The sequence below is a fragment of the Sceloporus occidentalis genome, unplaced genomic scaffold (assembly GCF_023333645.1).
Source record: "Sceloporus occidentalis isolate IW3139 unplaced genomic scaffold, rSceOcc1.0.p SCAF_163, whole genome shotgun sequence".
NCBI classification, from domain to species: Eukaryota; Metazoa; Chordata; class Lepidosauria; order Squamata; family Phrynosomatidae; genus Sceloporus; species Sceloporus occidentalis.
The window spans coordinates 870490-890154 of record NW_028317143.1 but is presented as its reverse complement, the minus strand read 5'-3'; the positions used below and the strand labels follow the sequence as shown (position 1 = coordinate 890154).

At 47.9% G+C, this 19665-nt stretch overlaps 2 protein-coding genes across 2 annotated transcripts in view; one reads left to right on the top strand and one right to left on the bottom strand.

Annotated features, from left to right (window-relative positions):
• Window positions 1–3612, bottom strand: part of LOC149279523 (dysferlin-like) — a 177522-nt gene extending 173910 nt beyond the window's left edge. The window contains exon 1 of the mRNA XM_089501080.1: window positions 3525–3612. Within this exon, the coding sequence (XP_089357206.1) occupies window positions 3525–3612 (88 nt within the window). The remainder of the gene's footprint in view (window positions 1–3524) is intronic.
• Window positions 3613–10467: 6855 nt separating this feature from the next.
• LOC149279522 (sepiapterin reductase-like) lies at window positions 10468–13541 on the top strand. Its single transcript, XM_089501097.1, has 3 exons — window positions 10468–11002; window positions 12320–12610; window positions 13354–13541. The coding sequence occupies exons 1-3, from the start codon at window positions 10468–10470 to the stop codon at window positions 13539–13541; spliced, it is 1014 nt and encodes a 337-aa protein (XP_089357223.1).
• The last annotated feature ends 6124 nt before the right edge of the window (window positions 13542–19665 follow it).

Here is a 19665-nt window from a genome sequence, read left to right as displayed (position 1 = left end):
GGATCCCAACAATTTCCCATTACAATGGGTGCTAGAGCCGGCCACCACCACCACCAAGCTGCTCACATGGTTTGGGAGGTTTATCTGCCGCAGGTGTCCTATGATACCATCGCTTAGTCCCAAGGACCCCGTGCGCTGGATTCTCAGTCAGGACAGAGCCCTCTACCTCCAAGGATGGCAGACGGAGCGATTCCTGACATCATCTTTCTGTACCTGGTGTATCGAGAGGCCATCTCCTCCTACATGCTCAGCAAACAGCAGTTACGGGCAGCGCTAATGAGCTGTCTGTACGCGTCCTTCTCCTACACAGGTAGGACCACGTACCCCGCCAGGCTCTTCCTCGCAGGCAGCCGGAGGGAGGACTTTTGGAGCAGATGCCTGGCTATTGCTGGAGTAACGAGCGTCCACATGCTGCGCATGAACACCGACCCAACATATTACGCTCAGACCTTTGCACACCTGAAGGCGACTGGGAGAGGAGCTGAAGACAGCCCGGGACTGATGGTGGGGAGAGGAGCTGAAGACAGACCACCTCCTGTTGGTGGTCTAATGCCTTACCTTTTAGTTATAGCTAAATAAAAAGTTAAAACCCCCAAAAAGAGCCATTTCTATTAATAGCTGAAAAGGGAAAAAAAATCCTCGGTTGAAGATGGTGTTATGAGCTTCTCTTGCAACAGGAGCTGAGCTGGCCCTTCATCATGCAAAGTTAAATCACAGAGAAACCATGAAGGTCGCCTACCTACCCCAGGACTGGCCATCTGGCGCCGGGCAAATACTAGAAGCTAGAGAGTCACTAATACAGAGTCCAGAAGCATTTTGCCCCACGGGCACAGCACGGTATGAGTTAATTCACAAAAAAACCCCAAAAAACTGAATGCCTGAAAATATTCTTACATATAAATATATTATTATTAAGTTAATACGTAGCCCCATAATGCATTTATCTCCCTGGCTGTGACCCATCGACAGCTTTTGATATAATAGAGAATACTAATAAACTTTATTTGCTAAGTTTAATTTGGGGCTTTTAGGGCAGCTTCTCAGCACCGCGAGGTGGCCACGAAGGAGCTTCAACTGAGGTCTCTGCTGCAATCAGGATCTCCCTAACTGTCCCATAAAAGCCGGGACACTTGGGAGGTATGATAACTTCAGTGCTCTAGGCATATTTTGAGGCCGCCGTAATGGAGTATCTGACCCTCATGAGACACCACTGCAATAAGAAGGAGGAATAGCCAATATAGATGTGACAGGCCGGGTGTTCCTAGAGTATTTGCCACCCGGGGCGGATACTTAATTTGGTTTTCCCCCGCGCTTAAAATGTACAAACTCCAACACTCTATCTCACTGTTACTCACACTCACTCACTGCCTGCCTACCGTTTCTGATAAACGGCTTCCATGCCCTACCTCTTTTCATTACGTAAGTCACGGTGGGTAAAGGTGATGGAAACCCTTCCACTTAAGATTAAGGGGTAGTAGAAGCATTATTAAACGATCATCTACAGGCACCAGACAACTTGTTTTTCCCTCAGAAATCTCATGGTGCTGCCACAACCACAAGGGATTCTGGGTAGGCACATGCAAATAAGGTCAACAACGATCACCTTTTGCCTCTATAGCCACTTTATACATGGATCCCATGAAATTAATTGCCGGCTGTACAGGACAGCCTTTGACAAAACTTGAGTAAGAGGTGCAGTAGCCAGATCACCGCTCACGATCACCGCTCCATTGGGTGCCGCATTCTGTGCACAAGGCAGCAGAAGCCAGACTACGATACCGAGTTCCCTCACGGAGAACTCGGACAAATTCCACCCCCCCCATGGGAGGGTCGGCTCTTGAGTCTCACCCCGAAGAGTGAGACTCATTGCTGGTTTTGTGAAGAGAGGAAGGGGCCAGAAGGCTCCCAATCCTCCTCCAGCAAAGTCCAGGTTTCACCGCCTCTTAAAAAGAAACCAGTATCCAAAACGTGGACAGCTGTTTCATATTTAAGGGGACTCATCAGAATTAGTTTGCGATACTGGTTTAATACTTGAGGCTTGAGGTAGCCAAGAAATACCATTACATAAGTTATGGTGAGTAGATGTGATGGATAACCCTTCCACTTAAAATGCGCCTACCCAGAATCCCTTGTGGTTGTGGGAGCACCATGAGATTTCTGAGGGAATAACAAGCCTTCTGGCCTGTCTGGTGTCTGTCGATGAGTGTTTAATAACGCTTCTGCTGTCTCTTTTCAGGCAGCTTCTTCTCTTGCCTCTTTTTCTTCCCCGCTTCTCCCCGGTATCAGCTCTAACGGAGCTCTTCCTCAAAAGAGAAGAACTCAGGGAGGCCTGGTCAGCGGAGCTCATACCAGGGAGAAGCGAAGAAAGAAAGAAGAGGCAGGAGAAGAAGCGAAGCAGCGGGATAAGAGACGGGGACATGGAAGCGGTCGGGTCGGGGAAGCTGGAGCTCCGCTAATCCCATCACTCACATCGCCAGCGACCTGACATGCACACGGGGCTACTTTTAAAGAGCATGTATGATACCAAGTGTTCTTGGGATCCTAACAACCAATGGGTTGTCCGTAAGATACATCCATTAGTTGCTATGGTGATAAGACCACTTTTAAAGCTTTGCACCAGAGTCTCTTTTAAAAATAAGCTTGTGGGTTATGCTGGCAGGGGCCGGGTCCACATGGGAGAAATCTATTTATAGAGCGGATTTCATTTATCACTCAGCAACGCAGCCAGAAATCCAACCTAGGAGGGTATATCGATCCATATAGCGCCATCATATTCCGCAGCGCTGTACAGTCGGTATTTCTATGCATTCATACACCTGTCTTTATGTACGGAGACATTTGATTAGGCAAGGCTGACTAGAAAAGGAGTTAATTGGTGATGTCATGGCAGGGTTTTACAGCATAGTAAAGTAACGCTGCCGAGAGATTTTGCACAGCGCGTCATCTTACGTTCAAAAGCAATTCCAGCAATACAGCGATCTCAGCATCTTTTCTGCAAGCGGCTCCGAAGATAAAAATAGTGCATACTAAATTACCAGCAGCCCCAAATATGAATAAAACCTAGGGGCAATTACCCTTCTGCGGATAGAAATCTGGTAAAAAGGCTCGGCATACAGTCTACGGTGTATTAACCTCTTCTGCTGGGAGGCTGATCCACTTATCTACCCCCCCCCCAGCAAAGTAAAGCTCCCTTCCATTCCATCTGAGGTTTTTGACTCTTTAGATTGATGACCCGTTGACATTAACCTTTCTCTTTAGAGACCGGAGGCTGGGTATGGGCAGCTGGGAGCCCGCCGGGGGCATTTAATTTCCTATTGGGTTATAATAACGAAGTGCAGTTTGTTTTATGAAACTCCTAGCGGGATGAAGGTAGGCAGTGAAGCGGGGGGGGGGGGAGTTTAGCTTCCAAAAATACCCTCAGCTGTTGCTGCCTAGTCATGATTCCGCGCTGCAGGCTGCCTCCCCCATTGCTCTGCAGCATTGCCTTTTAACCCTTTATTATCTGCACACATGAAATCCTTTACCTTCGAAGACCACCGAGCAGTAGCTGTCGCTGATGTCCGTGTCCGGCGTGTACACATTTTCTGCGTGGAGAATGAACACTCTCAGCATTCCTGCGCGGTGCCTGAGGGTGCTGCCCCTGTCTGTGCCACAGCCACCGCCGACGACCGATCTGGGTCTGGGATCTCCGTCGGATCCTCCCAGCCTTTTTTTTTTTTTTAGCGATCGAGCGTCTGGCACATTTGTCCGGTTTCACATTGCCAGGATGACAGGCCTTTAAAGCGACAGGACAGCTTATTCCTACCAGCCTCCAGCCCGTTACCAGCGCGCTCATTACTTATTAATAGCCATATAATGACTTCTTTATGTTACAAAATGGATGAACGCCGACGTACGTTTCAACCTCCCCAGAAAAAAATTACAGCTCATCATCAGGGAAAACATTATGAAAATGACAGAGAGGCTGGTAGATAAATGGAAGAGCCTCCCAGCAAAGGTGGTAGAAGCTAATACACTGGGAATGCGCAGGATCGGCATGTGGCTCCCGAATCTAAGACGAGACCGATGACTGATTAATGTTTCAGTCTTTACAGCAGGAGAAACGGGAGACCAGACGGGGGCCGAATGGGGCCGATCTGCCAACAGCTTCTTTGTTTGTATAATCATAATAAAGTGAACATCAGCTCACCCTTTATGCGCCAGAGAGTTTTCCAGTTTGGGGACACGGCTTGCTACGTACATTTATTATAATATAATGTTTTATATAGCACCATCATATTCTGTAGCGCTGTACAACGGGTAGACAGCACATTACTAGTAGTATGTCACATAACAGCAGGTGAGGGGGGCCCAGCCCAAACGAGTTTAAAGTGTTTTGGGGTCTTTTACACTAACTGCCATAGCTGGGAATATTCCGGGTCTCCGAGGCAGATACTCCGGGCCGCAGGAGAGGCGTCACTGCACGCCCAATCCCCGCCCACTTCCCCTCCAACAACAGCAGTTTCCTGCATGTGGACCACCCACCAATGTCAGTAGGACCGCCCACCTACAGCCCGAAAAGGTAGCTGGAGCCTGGAAGTTCCCAAACTGCCCTTTAGGCCCAGACTGGCTATCTGTCACTGCAGTGACCAATCAGGTCCTCCGTGTGCTGCCCCCAGCTGTAGTAGCGTATCTGGGGGGCCCAGGTGCCACTCACCAGGGGCCACACTGGTACACAGAGATCCCAAGTCTCCTGGAAATTCCCTCTGTCTCCCTTCCTTCTCCCCGACCGCTTCCATGTCCCCGTCTCTTATCCCGCTGCTTCGCTTCTTCTCCTGCCTCTTCTTTCTTTCTTCGCTTCTCCCTGGTATGAGCTCCGCTGACCAGGCCTCCCTGAGTTCTTCTCTTTTAAGGAAGAGCTCCGTTAGAGCTGATACCGGGGAGAAGCGGGGAAGAAAAAGAGGCAAGAGAAGAAGCTGCCTGAAAAGAGAGAGCAGAAGCGTTATTAAACACTCATCGACAGACACCAGACAGGCCAGAAGGCTTGTTATTCCCTCAGAAATCTCATGGTGCTGCCACAACCACAAGGGATTCTGGGTAGGCGCAGGCAAATAAGGTCAACAATAATCACCTTTTGCCCCTATATCCACTTTATACATTTCTGAGGGAAAAACAAGCAGTGTGGCCTGTCTGGTGTCTGTAGATGAGTGTGTAATAATACTTCTACTACCAGAGGCGTATCTACTGAAAATAGCGCCTATGGCAAGCACTGAAATTGCGCCCCTGTCCAAATAAAAACCCATTTACTAGCCCCTGCTGCATATATATATATATATATATATATATATATATATATATATATATATATATATATATATTAGTCCCTGCTGCCGATAGCGGGTATAGATCAACACGCAAACCCAGATCAATTGAAATTCACTTGTGATCTCAGCACTGAAGGTATTTATCAAATAAACAGAATCAGACATACAAGTCCTGTATTTGCAGGTATACAATAATAATATATGAAACGTAGCATCGCAGGTATAGATCAACTGAATAAGACATATTAACCCTGTATTTGCAGGTACACATAAATAATGTATGGAAACATAGCATAGCAGATATGGATCTACAGCATAACACAAAAACCCAGCTTTGCAGGTAAAGATCAACTGGAATTCACATAAAAACCCGGCATTAAAGGTATATTTAAAAAACCCCTAAATTACAGGCATAGATCACAGGTTGCACCGCAAAGCCAGCCCTGGCGTCCACACTGCCCACATAGAACCTGGCCGGCACCCAGAAAACACACATAAGATTTGCCATCTTTGTCCCCAAATAGCCCACCACAAGTCAACTTTGTCCCCAAACAGTCCGGCCAGTGCCATCTTTGTCCCATATACACCCTGCCTGTGCCATCTCGGTCCCCAAGGCTCAAACCTCCTGCTAGTGCCATCTTTGCCCTTCCACAATTATACATCTATGATACACAAACACTTTTACAGTCACTCACTAATTCACACTTTAATTCAGAGAACTCATCCACACATTAACTCATGCTCTCCCTCATTCAGACAATTCATCCACACATTAACTCATGCTCTCCCTCATTCACTCAATGCATCCACACATTAATGCACACTCTTTACTTATATCTACCCCCCTCCCTCATCACTTTTTAACCCACCCCCTCCCTCCCTTACCACTTTTTAACCCCCTCTGTGACAGGGCCAGGCTAGCTGGCTCATATGTCATATGAAGTTTAGCCGGGTCACGGAGCACTTTTGTGTCCGGTTCTGTATACTGTGACCCGGTAATATATTATATTGTGTTTATTGTGTAACCGGCCCAGAGACTGATGTGGATTCAGCCCCAGCCTTCAAAGAGACAATCCTATAATCTGGCTGGGGCTCTTAATCAGCCAGCACAGCCCTGTCTGCCCAGCCGGCCCCCGCACTACAGGGGGGATAACACAGGTGGGGGAACCCATTGTATTCTGTAATCCCCTCACCTGATACATCCCCTGTATACTGATGGGATTTGTGATGGGATGTGGCTGATGGGATTGGGGGTTGGGTTCGGTACACATTGCATTGAGATTGTATAAAGTTCTGTGTGTTTGTAATAAAGAGAGTTCTTCTTGGTTTACTACGAATGGTGGTCTGACTGATCCGGGGATAGCTGAGTGCGATCCGTATGAGGGACTGATTGGTGATTCCTCAGCCCTCAAACAGGGGGACCCGGCCTTGGGTACGGTGACCCTGTAACCCCCTCCCTCCCTCACCACTTTTAAACCCCCTCCCTCACCACTTTTTAACCCCCTCCCTCCCTCACCACTTTTTAACCCCCTCCCTCCCTCACCACTTTTTAACCCCCTCCCTCCCTCACCACTTTTTAACCCCCTCCCTCCCTTACCACTTTTTAACCCCCTCCCTCCCTTATCACTTTTTAACCCCCTCCCTTATCACTTTTTAACCCCCCCTTATCACTTTTTAACCCCCCCTTATCACTTTTTAGTCCAGCGACGGGAGCACGATGTTGCTGTCTTCCTGCACCGCTCGCTGGTGCCCGCTGCTTCACTGCTGAGCGCCGTAATGTGACGTCATATTTCGTCGCCCAGCAGTGAAGCAGCGGGCACCAGCGAGCGGCTTTTAAACACTGATGCGGAGGAGATAGAGGGGCGCCTAGCAACCGCTCGGCGCCCCTCTATCTCCTCCGCATCAGTGTTTAAAAGCCGCTCGCTGGTGCCGGCATTTCATGCAGAGAATGCCGGCACCGGGATGGGGGTAGAGGGCTCGTGGAGGAGAATGAGGGGCGCCGAACGGTTGCTAGGCGCCCCTCTCTCTCCTCCGCATCAAAAAAAAAATAAAAATGCCGCTCACCGGCGCCCCCCTTGGGATGGCGCCCATGGCACGTGCCATGGCTGCCATACCCTATATACGCCTCTGTCTACTACCCCCCATTAATTTTAAGTGGAAGGGTTTTCCATGACCTTTACCCACCATAACTTATGTAATGAAAAGAGACAGACATATGGCCGTGCATATCCAACCCAGATACTGTTAGTCCTCCCCGGTTTGGCCATGCTATCTTAGTGTTTTCTATAATGTCTGATTGGTATGTATAAAACTGCATTTTCTCATGTTATGATGTCATAGCTCAGCACGATGCAGAGAGCAGCCACTAGAGGGCACATTTCAGTCACTTAGTCGAATGTGCCACAGGATAACCGTACCCACATTTCCTTAAAAAAGACACAAACACCTTTATTGAGTGCAAATATAATTTTCACAGCTTTATTAACAATTTACAATATAATAAAGTAATTGTCAAAACAGACCATCACAATTTAACAGAGATTTCCCCCTCATAAACCATGACCCCCAATTATAAACATATTAATAGTATCAACACTGGCACCAACACATACCACGTGCCTCCACATTAACCAATTGACCGATGTAGGGGCATACCGAGACACCCCTACACCACCAAATTAACCCAAATAACCGATGCAGGGGCATACCGAGACACCCCTACATCACCGAATAACCGATGTAGGGGCATACCGAGACACCCCTACAACACCCAAATTAACCAAATAATAACCGATGCATGGGCATAACGAGACACCCCTACACCACCCCATGTTCTGAGCCACAGGCCAGTTAGAAACCTACCAAACTAACTTGAACCAAATCAAATTAGTAAAACCAAACCACAAAATCCATCGTACCAAATCAATTATCCCAAACTACCCCAGCCACTGTGAAATAAAGGGGTAGACACCTCCACAACCCACTAATTAAAGGGAGGGCGGGAGCGACAACCCCGATGGGGGGGGGGCTGTTAAGTGAGACACTTACAAAATGGCTCCCACTTATATACCCATAGCGTTAGCCACACCCATAACAAAATTAATTTAAGTTACTCCTTCAAGCCCACCCACTAGCTCTGTCAAGGCCCGCTCCACTAAGCTGTGCTGCTCCATGGGCTTTAAGCAACAAATCGGTGCCCACATTCCTCTCTCACCATAGCAGATCTTCTAGGCGGACGGACGTTAGTGCACAGGTGTGGATAGGCGTCCGTTTACACAACCAGGGCCCATCTCTGCCGCTTCCAGAATTAACCCTTTGAGTTTTCGCGGAGTGTGGTACTGACTGGTCTTCGGGTACGCGGCCCGGTGCCCACTCACGTTTATAGCCACTGGTGCAGGAGCCGGCTAAATACAGACTGGACTGCGGATAACGATGCGGCCCTTTAAGGCCAGCGGCTGCCAAATGACATAAGGAAGTGGGCAGGGGGTGGTACGGGCTGCAACGCCACTCCCGCGACCCGTAGTTTCTCCCAGGAGACCCAGAGAAGCGGCGATTCACCTGCAGAGTTCCCAGGTAGCCGAGCGCATCCAGCCGGCGGCCGCACACCACAGCGTCAGATCGGGTGAGTATCAGCCCACTGGGCGTTCGCCCCATGAGCCAGGTGGCCAGTCCAGGCTGGGCAGACTCATGCATTTCATTTGCCGCCCAGGGAGAAATTTCGGCATAATAAGGCATTTAATTTATATGTTACATTCATGTGCACGTTATTGTGACGTCTCCTCATTCGGTATGAGCACCGGCTCCACGCAGACACTCGGAGAGAAGTACCAAAAACTGCCAGCAGGGGGAGTCTGAGCGCCGCTGTAACTTCCAATACCAGTTTCCATGCAAATCAGGGCCTTAACCCTTTGAGTGCCAGCCACAGCAATTCAAAAAAGGGTTACAACAGATACTTCTATAAACAGGGTCATAGAAATAAAATCTATACCCCGCTCTATTGGGGTGTGCGGCGCAAATGTTTGCATTACTTCCGGGAGTATTATTGATGGTGACCCAGCAGCACCAGAATTATATATATACAGCACTCAGCGATCGACGGCTACTTGGGCGAGTCAGCTTATCGCAATCACAATGCATAGGATGAGTGTTCTCGTTGATTTCAATGGGAGCGCTTTCCTGCCGCTGAGTGGCTGCTTGATTCTCATATTTGCATATAATATTTTGTTTTTTATTATTTGTTTCACAGATTGCTTTAACCCCCTGGTGACCAATGACGTATTAGGTATGTAATGAATACAATGAGGACCAGTTGCATACCCGGTATGACACTGGTAAAAGAAAAATGGTCCCGCATCGCCGTGGGGTCACCGCTGCAGCCAATCATGTTCACAGATACAGTTAAATGAAGCACTGCATTCGTCTCTGTTCTCTGCCTCTTGCTCCTTTCACTGCGTGTGCTGAAGAGAGACGGAGAACCGTAGGAAACGGGTCCCAAGACAATTTTTATTTTTATCAGACCCTAAGGGGTTAATTTTGTAAATGTACTTTTTCACGTACGGTATATTGAGTAGTTAGTATGGGGTGGGTTAGTTAGTGGGGAATTATATTAGAAGGTTAGATAGGGGTAAAAAAAAAAATCAAATATAAAATTTTGAAAAACTCAAATAAATGATGTAAGAGTCCAGGATGTGTGTTTTTTAAATCAGGGGGGTGGGAAGCGTTAATAAATATATTTTTCCCCCATTTGCACTACCTGTTATATAACTGTGACTATGTGGTTTGTTTTTTTTTTAAATCCCTTTTTTGGCACAAAATGTGTGTGTTAAAAAAACAAACAAACAATAAACAAAGCCCTAGCTGTCCGGAATAATGAATATATAATGAAGGGAAATAGCTTCGCAAAACCACGAAGATTGCTCCGGTCCTGTAGCGTAAAACAAGCCTTGGCCCTTAAGGGGTTAATACACATTCTTCCATGTGCATGCAAGTGAGTCACATGACCTGATGATGTCAGAGGACTGGCTGCGGGAGTGTACGAGCCTACCACCAGCCTCCTGCTCTGTATGGCTGGGTGTGTGTCATGTGACCGCTGGAGTCAGAAGTGCATCGGTCAGGCAGGCAGGTGCTGTCACTGCAGGGTCAGTGTGTGGGGGGAGCGAGTAGAATGGAGGAGCACGGCACCCAGGACACTGCCGGCACCCAGGACACTGCCGGCACCCAGAGCACCGCCGGCACCCAGGACACCGCCGGCACCCAGAGCACCGCCGGCACCCAGGACACCGCCGGCACCCAGAGCACCGCCGGCACCCAGAGCACCGCCAGTACCCAGGACACCGCCGGCACCCAGAGCGCCGCCAGCACCCAGGACACCGCCGGCACCCAGGACACCGCCGGCACCCAGGGCAGCCTGGGCAGGGTCGTTTGCATCCTGACGGGTGCCTCCCGGGGCTTTGGCTACAGCCTGGCGCTGGAGCTGTGCACCCGGGTCTCGAAGGAGTCGGAGATACTGCTGGTGTCCCGCACCGAGGATGCCATGCGCTGCCTGGCGGACGAGCTGGGGCGGAAGTGCCCAGGGGTGCGAGCCCTCTGGCAGGTGGCGGATCTCGGCACCGAGGAAGGGGTAGCGAAGGTGAAAGAAGCTGCGCAGGAGCTGCAGGGCTGCCACGCCGCAGAGAAGCTCATCATTATCAACAATGCAGGTACGGGGCGGCCGGGGAAGGGTGACGGGTGAACCGGGTGCCCGGCCATCTCTGCTGCGTGTGGTGCGCGGGTCTCGGGGGTTATATATAAAACCTTATATAGTTAACCCTTTAATAACCCACCATGAAGACTCTATATATTGACTCGCTAAGTGCGTCACTCAAATGGCTCTACTAGCCATCCTCATGGAAACCTCAATTATTTGAGGTTCACCTCCATTCAAGCAGGGATATCAACCATACTGGGAGCAAAAGCACCAATAGGAAGTCTTATATAAGATGACAGCGGCAGATAATAAGACTTGTGTGACCCCGAGAATCTGCCCCTTCCCCCTGGGAGTTCCATGAAGTCCTGTCTGTGCTAATACCCCCTCTGATCGTTAGCAGCGCGTCTCTCGCGTTAATTTGCCCCAAAATCTAACTGAATGTGAGTTGATACTGAGCTCTTGATCAGGCTGACCGAACGTGTTGGGTTACCCCCAATGGGGCATTCCGGTGGTCAGTTACCCCAGGGGTCTTTATGCACCCCGAACATATCCACTCTGTTTTCCGGCATGCGCGGTTAAAGCCTCATATTACTCTTATTTGTAGATCTTTTATATAAATCATTTTTTTTTCATTTTGTAAGAACCCCCAAACCTTAATCGGTCGTCGCTCCCGTCTTAGATTCAGGAGCCGTATGTCTATCCCATGCGTGTTTAATATCCTCACTGTATTACCCTCTACCACTTCTGCTAGGAGGCTGTTCCATGTATCCTCCATGCTCTCATTACAGAGTAGGTAATGTTATACATCACAGTAAATGATTATCTGTGTGATATAGCTTGGCAGGACAGCAAGATAGAGTGGCAAAATCATGACAGTTGGGAGCTATGAATTTTGAGCTGTCCCTGCTCTGGGGTGACCCTAATGCCCTTTGATATTATCCAATGGGGGTCACCGGCCCCTGGGACTATTGAAATATTAACCCTTAAATAGCCCATCATGAAGATTCTATGTATTGACTCGCCAAACGTGTGACTGGTCGCCACGGAAACCTTGACTTGTCACACTTACTTGAGTCACCTGTATTCAAGCAGGGATATCAGCCATAACATACTGGGAGTAAAAATACCAACTGGGGTTCTTATATATGATTACAACGCGCGCGGTGGGGGAGAGAATAGGAAGGAGCCGGACTGTATGACCCGGAAAATTTACCCTGAGAGTTCCCGGGTAGGGTGATCCGTCCGGAGAAATTCCCCTTTAAGCTGACTGTGAATATAAAGCAGAACCCCGGGGCGGAAAAACCGTCTTAACGTCTCTCTTGTTCTGCAGGATCTCTCGGGGATATCAGGAAGTCGTTTGTGGATTTTACGGATCCCGAGGAGGTGAATAAATATTTCTCTTTCAACGTGACGTCCGCCATGTGCCTGACGGCCTCCCTGCTGCGGGCTGTCCCGCCGCGGCCCGGGCTGCAGAGAGCGGTGGTGAACGTCTCGTCTCTGGCGGCCCTCAAGCCCCAGAAATCCTGGACTCTGTATTGCTCCGGGAAGGCGGCGCGGGACATGATGTTTCAGGTGCTCGCCACGGAAGAGCCTGATATCCGGGTTCTAAACTACGCACCAGGTATCAACACCGAACACTGGTTACCATAGAAACATAGACTCATGCATGTTTAAATCCCCTCACTGTATTACCCTCTACCACTTCTGCTGGGAGTCTGCTCCACTAATCTACCCCAAACATTATATTGTGTTTCTATTGTAATACCAAAAACGTCCACAAGAGGTCAACCAAATAGTTACCTGAAATATGCGCCACGGAACTTTTTGTACGTTTGTTAATCATGCGGCCAATTCCATTTTTGTGCCGCTTTTACGGTGATTTCGGGCGGAGGTCGGGGAGCGGGAACACATAAATAATTACTGAACCCAAACGACAGTCAGTAAAAAAAGAGACAGAAGAGGGTTTTTTTGTGACGAAAGCTTCAGAGACGCGCCAGTCGTGTCAAATCAGTCAGTTGGGGTCGGGGTTTAAAGTCCGTGGGCCGATATGACGCAATTCTTTTGTTTTAACTCATTAAATCCAACGAGCTGCCGGTTACTTCCTGACTCAGGACGTATTATTCTCCCCGGGTTAGAGCGTGTAACGGTGTTAGTGAGAGATAGCGCTCTGTACCGGTACTGCAGCCCTGAAATGGGTCGGAAAGCTGCCCGTCCGATGCTTCCACGCCAATCCGCTGACCTGTTTAAAGTGATGCCGGGTGCCCCGGGGTGGTGGGGGGGGCATTAGCGACACAATACTGCATAGAAATGAATGAAAACTGATCTGGGAATTTATTAAGTGAAAAATCCATTTTCTTCCCGCAGGGCCCCTGGATAATGAGATGCAGAGGCAGGTGCGCACCGAGACGGCCGACCCCGACATACGGCGGCTCTTCGGTGAAATGAAGGAGAAGGGGCAGCTGGTGGAGTGCGGGGTGTCAGCCAGGAAGATGATCGACCTTCTTGTAGCCGATTCTTACCAGTCCGGGGCTCACGTCGACTTCTTTGATTAATGTCTCGGTAGTGGTCTCGGTAGCAGTCTCGGTAACGGCCTCGGTAGCGGTCTCCGTGTCTGATATGGCCGGTTCTTTTCTATGGAATATGTTGGTGCCTCGCAGGAGCCTTATGTGCCTTCAATTACCTCAACACCTTGAGTGCCAGAGAAGCAACTACCCCTGAATGTGGCATATACGCTATCATACCCACCAAGTGTCCAAATTGTGTCACGTGTGTTGGGCAGTATGGCAAGAGGTGGGGAGGGTGTGGTCAGCACCTAAAATGGGTGTGCCAGAGGTGTGGCCACTTGCCCACCTTGCCCAAATAGCCACCGTGCGACACTAGAGCTACAATGGAGGTCGTTGCAGGCAGCAGCACAGTCCTCTATTGCGATCAGGGGATCTCGCCAACTGGCCCATAATCCCCACTGCCTGTGCTGTGAAAACTAGGACTGTTGGCAGGTATGAAGCTCACGGTGGCTGCCCTATTTTGAGTGTGAGAGGAGTTAAGCGAGGCAGGAGTCTCATTTTACTATCTTCAATAACTAAGGAGTACCTTCACCAATTTTCCTGCAGAAATGGATTCCAAAAATGTATTAAAAATAAAAATATTATTTTCAGAATTTGGCTGTTCCTTTAACACTTCTGAAAAAGACTGTGTTGTCTCTTTATTTGTCATGATTTTTATATATATATATATATATATATATATATATATATATATATATACACACCCTTCCCGCATATGAAAGTTTGGGATCAAACTCCCATCACTCCTGTGTCCCAATGGCCCTTTATCACTCCCATCACTCCTGTGTTCCAGTGGCCCTTTATCACTCCCATCACTCCTGTGTTCCAGTGGCATGTTGTGTTTGCTGATCCAAGTTTAAGTGTAAAAGGGTAATTGATGGTACTTAGAACCCCTTTTGTAATTATGTTACAGCCAGAAATGTCCTTGTTATCCCTGAAAACAGCGGAGTGACCCCAAACTTTTGAACTGTAGAGTGTATGTGTTTTATAAATTATATATATATATATATTATGTGAAATATTTTCTACAATATTGTTAAACGGACCTGCACGCCACGTGCATTACCCATGCATTGTGCAGGGCCAATTAAGACCTCAGTATAGGAGAGCTTGGCTGACATTGGCCCCGGTATCATGCAGAGTGGAGTCAGGGAGCTGGACTCTTCAACTCTCCTGCAGACTCCCTGCTTAGTGAATAAACCCATCGGCCCCTCAATCCCATCTGTGGAATTCCTGTGGCTCTGGGGTTAATTCACTCCATGGAGAGTTTGAAGGAGAGTTTTGGTTTCAACTCCCCCGCTTCACTCTCCATTAAGAAGGGCCAACACTGACAGGCTCCTCCAGCGTTAAGGGCTCAGCCGGCCCTGTATAATATATAATTTACTGGGTGGGAAGACACTGAAGAGCCGACCAGCCACTCTTGTGCTACAGCAGAAGCTCGTTGGGGTTGGACCTCCCCAATGAATAGTGAAGTTGCCAAATTAAAACCCCTTGTTGGGTAAAAGACCATGTTGGGTTATCCTTATTCTTTCTACAGTCCCTACATTCAAAGGGATTGGCGGAACCAGGACTGACGGACCCGACACATTATGTATGCAGGACCCGGCACACACGCTTACACTCTTGATCTATGCATATAAACCAAAACCAGATCATGTTTCCTCCAACATAAGAGCTCTGGGCGTATTAAACGAAATCGTTTTGTATTCTAACAATAGAGCGTCAGCTTGTTTTGGCAAATCATTTCCTGGAATTTCTCCCATAATAAGGATTATCCGTCTTCAGGGTCGGGACGGCGCCTTTTAACGTGACGGACAGGCAGATGTAAGGAAATTAGCTCTCCCGCGCGGTCTGTAACCGTATCCACTACCCCATTGAACCTGTTCTAAACCTTGCGCAGAATCTGTTTCTGCTCTCGTGCCAAAAATCGCAGGAAATGGGATTTTCTAGAAATTAGACCCGTCAAAATAAATCTTGTAGCTAATCAGATAAACGTCGCCCGTGAATGATCAGTACGACGTGGGTGTGGGTCTCGTTGCAAAGAGATGTAATTATGGTTCTGCGAATAATCCCCGGGAAATTGAAGGATGTTCTCCATTCACACGCATCCCCATTCTTCGCTCTGTTGTTACCTTGACGCGTCTCCATCAAGGTCTCCGAGAGACTGTCAGGGGGATAATATCTCTATAATTGCTCCAATTGCCCTTAATATGTCTACATCCTTTACATTTTAATTTGCTCTTCTGGAGCTCCTCGATGTTGATCCACTAGATGAAGTTTGAATCATGCAGGAAGGACTGGGGAGGACTAAGCAAGCGTTCTGCCTTTAATACACGGAATTCGAGTTATTTTTCTTGCTCCGGAATGTTCATAATAAGTTACGTTTGAAATGTCTGTACTCTTTTTCTCTGAGTCTGATAAACAATATGGCCACAAAGTCATAGAAGCCTCCATGGGTTCGGGGGCACACAGAGGCTGTATTTCCCATTATAGACAGTGGACCCCTGGATTGCTTTACATACTTCCAGCAGGTGACGGCAAACACTAATTGCAATAGACAGCTTGCCTTTTGCTGGATTTATGTTTAAATAACCCTGTTCTCTAGATCCCACTCTTCCTCTGGTCTGTCTGACCAATATTATTGGTTCTGATGGCAGGATTGTGTAAGTTGGTGTGGTTTTCTCTTATAACTAAGTTGCATATGTTCTGCATATTGTGTGTTACATATGGTGTGATGCATGCTGGTCATAACTCACCGCAAGTCAATTGAAAGTCTCTTGGAGGCTGGTGGTGATCGTTTCCTCAAGAAGGTTATTTTCTGGTTTATCTTGTTGTTGAGTTAAGTCTTGCTGATAAACTCATGGTGGTGAGTCTCATTAAGAAAAATATAAATTGTACTGCAGTGGTGAAGTTTAGAGAGATGTTGCAGGAGGGCTGGATCTTCTTGGTCCCTCCTTGCATGGTTTGGGACCACTGGAATACTCGATTGGAGGAGGGAGGACATTCAGAAGAGCTACCTAACAGACCTTTTTAAGGGACCCGGCTCCACTATGGTTTTTCAGTGTCTGAAACAATCATCCGTCCGTTTCCGCTTCTGGCTGTATTAATAAACGTATAGATCAAAAAAGTAACAATCACACACGCTCTGTGCAAATCGCGTGAAACAAAAACTTTCAGCTGGTTTGCACCACACACCTAGCCAAAAAGCCTGGGACTACAGCATACAAAAATAAAGTGTGCATGGAGGGGTTCGAGGGGCAAAAGGTGAAGTGAGCTTAACCTCACACATTCACCCTCTCCCACAGGTACTCTTAACCAAAAGGCTGAGAAGCAAGCGTGGGTGACAACCAGTGTTCCCTCTAAGCTGTGCGCTTGTGCGCGCGCACATAGCTTTTTTACACAGCGCACATGTCCAAAAATTTTTGCTCTGTGAAACCTTTTGCACAAGAGAAATTTTCTGCGCACGCCAACTAAGAAAAATTAGATGGAACATTGGTGACAACCGTGTTTTTTTTTCTTTTATGGAAGCCCGAGGTGTCTCGCTTCTCAGGTGCGTGCGTCTGTGCATAAGAGCAGCAGACGCCTGATACTTTTTCAAGTCTTCATCTGACGTTCCCCATGGGGATATGTCAGACACAATTCCTTCCCTCCCCAGCCATAAGACCCACAGGAGCTTTCAAACATATAACGGTCAAGCAAAGAGGAATGCTCTAGTAGTGAGCCCTTCAGTGCTTCATTGCACGATTCACATTCACAGACCATGGAAAGCAACCCAGCATGTTGCAAGCTAGGGCGCAGGCACATACCTTGGGCTCCATGCTGCCTAGAGTGGGCTGGGTAACAAGCCAGAGATCTCTAGAACCCAGTTCTCTCCCTTCCCTGACGAATTTTATTGGTTCTGATGGCAGGATTGTGTAAGTTGGTGTGGTTTTCCGTTATAGGTTATTTGCATATGATCTGCATATTGCGTTTTACATATGGTGTGATGCATGCTGGTCATAACTCACCGCCACGTTATTGGAAGGCTCTTGGAGGCTGGTGGTGATTGTTTCCTCAACAAAGTTTGTTTCTGATCTACCTTGATGGAAGTTTTGTGCTTCTGGTATTATGATTTGTTTGTTCACAGCTTTATGCTATTGTGAATAGTTTTGATGGTTTCTCTACAAGACTCTCCACTTCCTTCACCTTTATGACCCTGAGTGTGCATTTTGTTGTCCAGATGCATGCATATGGCTGGACACCTTTTTATGTTTGTTTATTCTCTCACAAGTAACGCTGTTTTAAGTGCATGTGTGCCTATTATTTCTTCCTGATTTGCGATGTTTTTGATCACGGACTTGGTTTTCACATTTTGAGCACTGTGCCGCAGTGGTACTGGGCTTCTAGTCCCTTGTTGTTAGAGGTAGTGAGTTGCCTTGTGGCTCCCTACCTCTTCCTTACAGTAGTCCTCCTCTTCGGAGGCAGACCTTCTGGCCAAAGAGGAAAGGAAATGATCTTAGTGGAATGCTAGATGGAACAATTCTACGAAGGATCAGGCTTCTGCTGCTTTTTACTAAGCATGCAGCACACTCCATGAGAAGCAAAAAAAGTAAGCCTCGGTGCTGCCCTTGTCAGGGCGGTGAAGCACTGTATTGCTCTGCTTCTGTATATTACAGCACCGCCGAGGTTCCCAAAGAGCTATGATTTCTGCTGTCTAGACATTAGTCCTGCCTGAAGGTTGAAGTTTTGAGTTACCGGTGGCCATGGGGAGAGGGAAGGATCTTCCGGTGCGTGTACTCAGTAGAGGTACAGGTCGTTCCCGTCACAATGTCAATCCGTATACCATACCTTGGAACTTACTAAATGAGCAGACTCCAAGACTCTTGAAATATTAACCATTTAATAGCCCATTGTGAAGATTCACCAACATCAACATGCTACCAAAAAAACCAGTTCTGCATAGTAGTTTTTGGTGTTATGTTGCCCAAGATATTTAATTCAGAGAAAGCTGGGGCAATTAACGTTAAACGCGTGGCTTTCCTCTCCCGCGTGTGACCTGCTGCGGATCCGCGCCGGGCCTATTATTGTTTCATTATATTTAGAATACAGAATGGGTCGCTTGTCCGTGCTGCGTTCCGTGCCATGTTCCGTGCCGCGTTCCGTGCAATCTCATGGCCGGCCACACTTTCTACGGTCATGCATTTTCCGCAGCAAATTGTAATCTTCCGCATTCCTGCCGGGTGACAGATCCAATTCCTTTTAGAAGTCTTTAATTCTCTTTTAGTGTCTCACAAGGGAAGCATGGCTCATCAGCCGTGTCCGCGTCCATCACACGGACCCTTCCATGGAAAGAAGGACATCTATTTATAGGAAAAAAAGGTCATTCTTATATAAACTGTAAATTCCATCAACGCCTCTCTAGAGTCTGACACGCCTAAAGAAAGCTCTAACCTTCTAATAGACAGCGTTTGCTTGTAGTTGTGATTGGCGTTCATAGCGAAGAAGGTACAGACTGAACTTGGGCGGCAGTGGAAAGTTTGAGTTCCTTTTTGCGAAAAAAAAATCTTCGGATCCGACGAAATTCGTCCGTCTTCTGCCTGGATGAAATTCGTCCAAAATTTTTATTTTCAGAAAGCCCATTCGTCTGTCAGGGTTGCCATGGAAACAAGAAATAAGCACATAGAGGTTGAATTAAAAATGGCGAGATTCTCCTCCTCTTAGAGTAGTTGAAATGGCGGCCACGGCGACGAACAAAGATTTTTGTTTCCTGCATATTCGTTTTTCGTTTCTTTCGTCCAATGTTGCATTCGTGCAGCTGCTAGCCTTAAAATGCCACGACCACAGAGGCCGTAGAAACATAGAAGTGGCGGCAGATCGGCCCCATTCGGCCCGTTCTTGTCTGCCGGCCTGTAAAGACCTCAAACCTTAATCAGTCATTGGTTTCATCTTAGCGGGACAGTTAGGAGACTCATTCATGGTCTGTGTACTTCCTGCTGCTGGACACCTGTATATGATGTCATATCCCAGCGCTCCGCAACAGCAGGTGATGTGCAGGGCCGTAATGGGGGAAACGTTAGGTAGATGCAAAAAGCTTTAAGCTATGGCGGCTGGCAAAGGAGCCCATGGGGTAAGC

What these genes read in the sequence shown, in the direction of transcription:
- LOC149279522 (XM_089501097.1), top strand. Translation starts at nt 10,468, where the DNA reads ATGGAGGAGCACGGCACCCAGGACACTGCCGGCACCCAGGACACTGCC. An exon ending in CATCATTATCAACAATGCAG is followed by an intron (nt 11,003 to 12,319) that starts GTACGGGGCGGC and finishes CTTGTTCTGCAG; the next exon opens with GATCTCTCGGGGATATCAGG. An exon ending in GGTTCTAAACTACGCACCAG is followed by an intron (nt 12,611 to 13,353) that starts GTATCAACACCG and finishes TTCTTCCCGCAG; the next exon opens with GGCCCCTGGATAATGAGATG.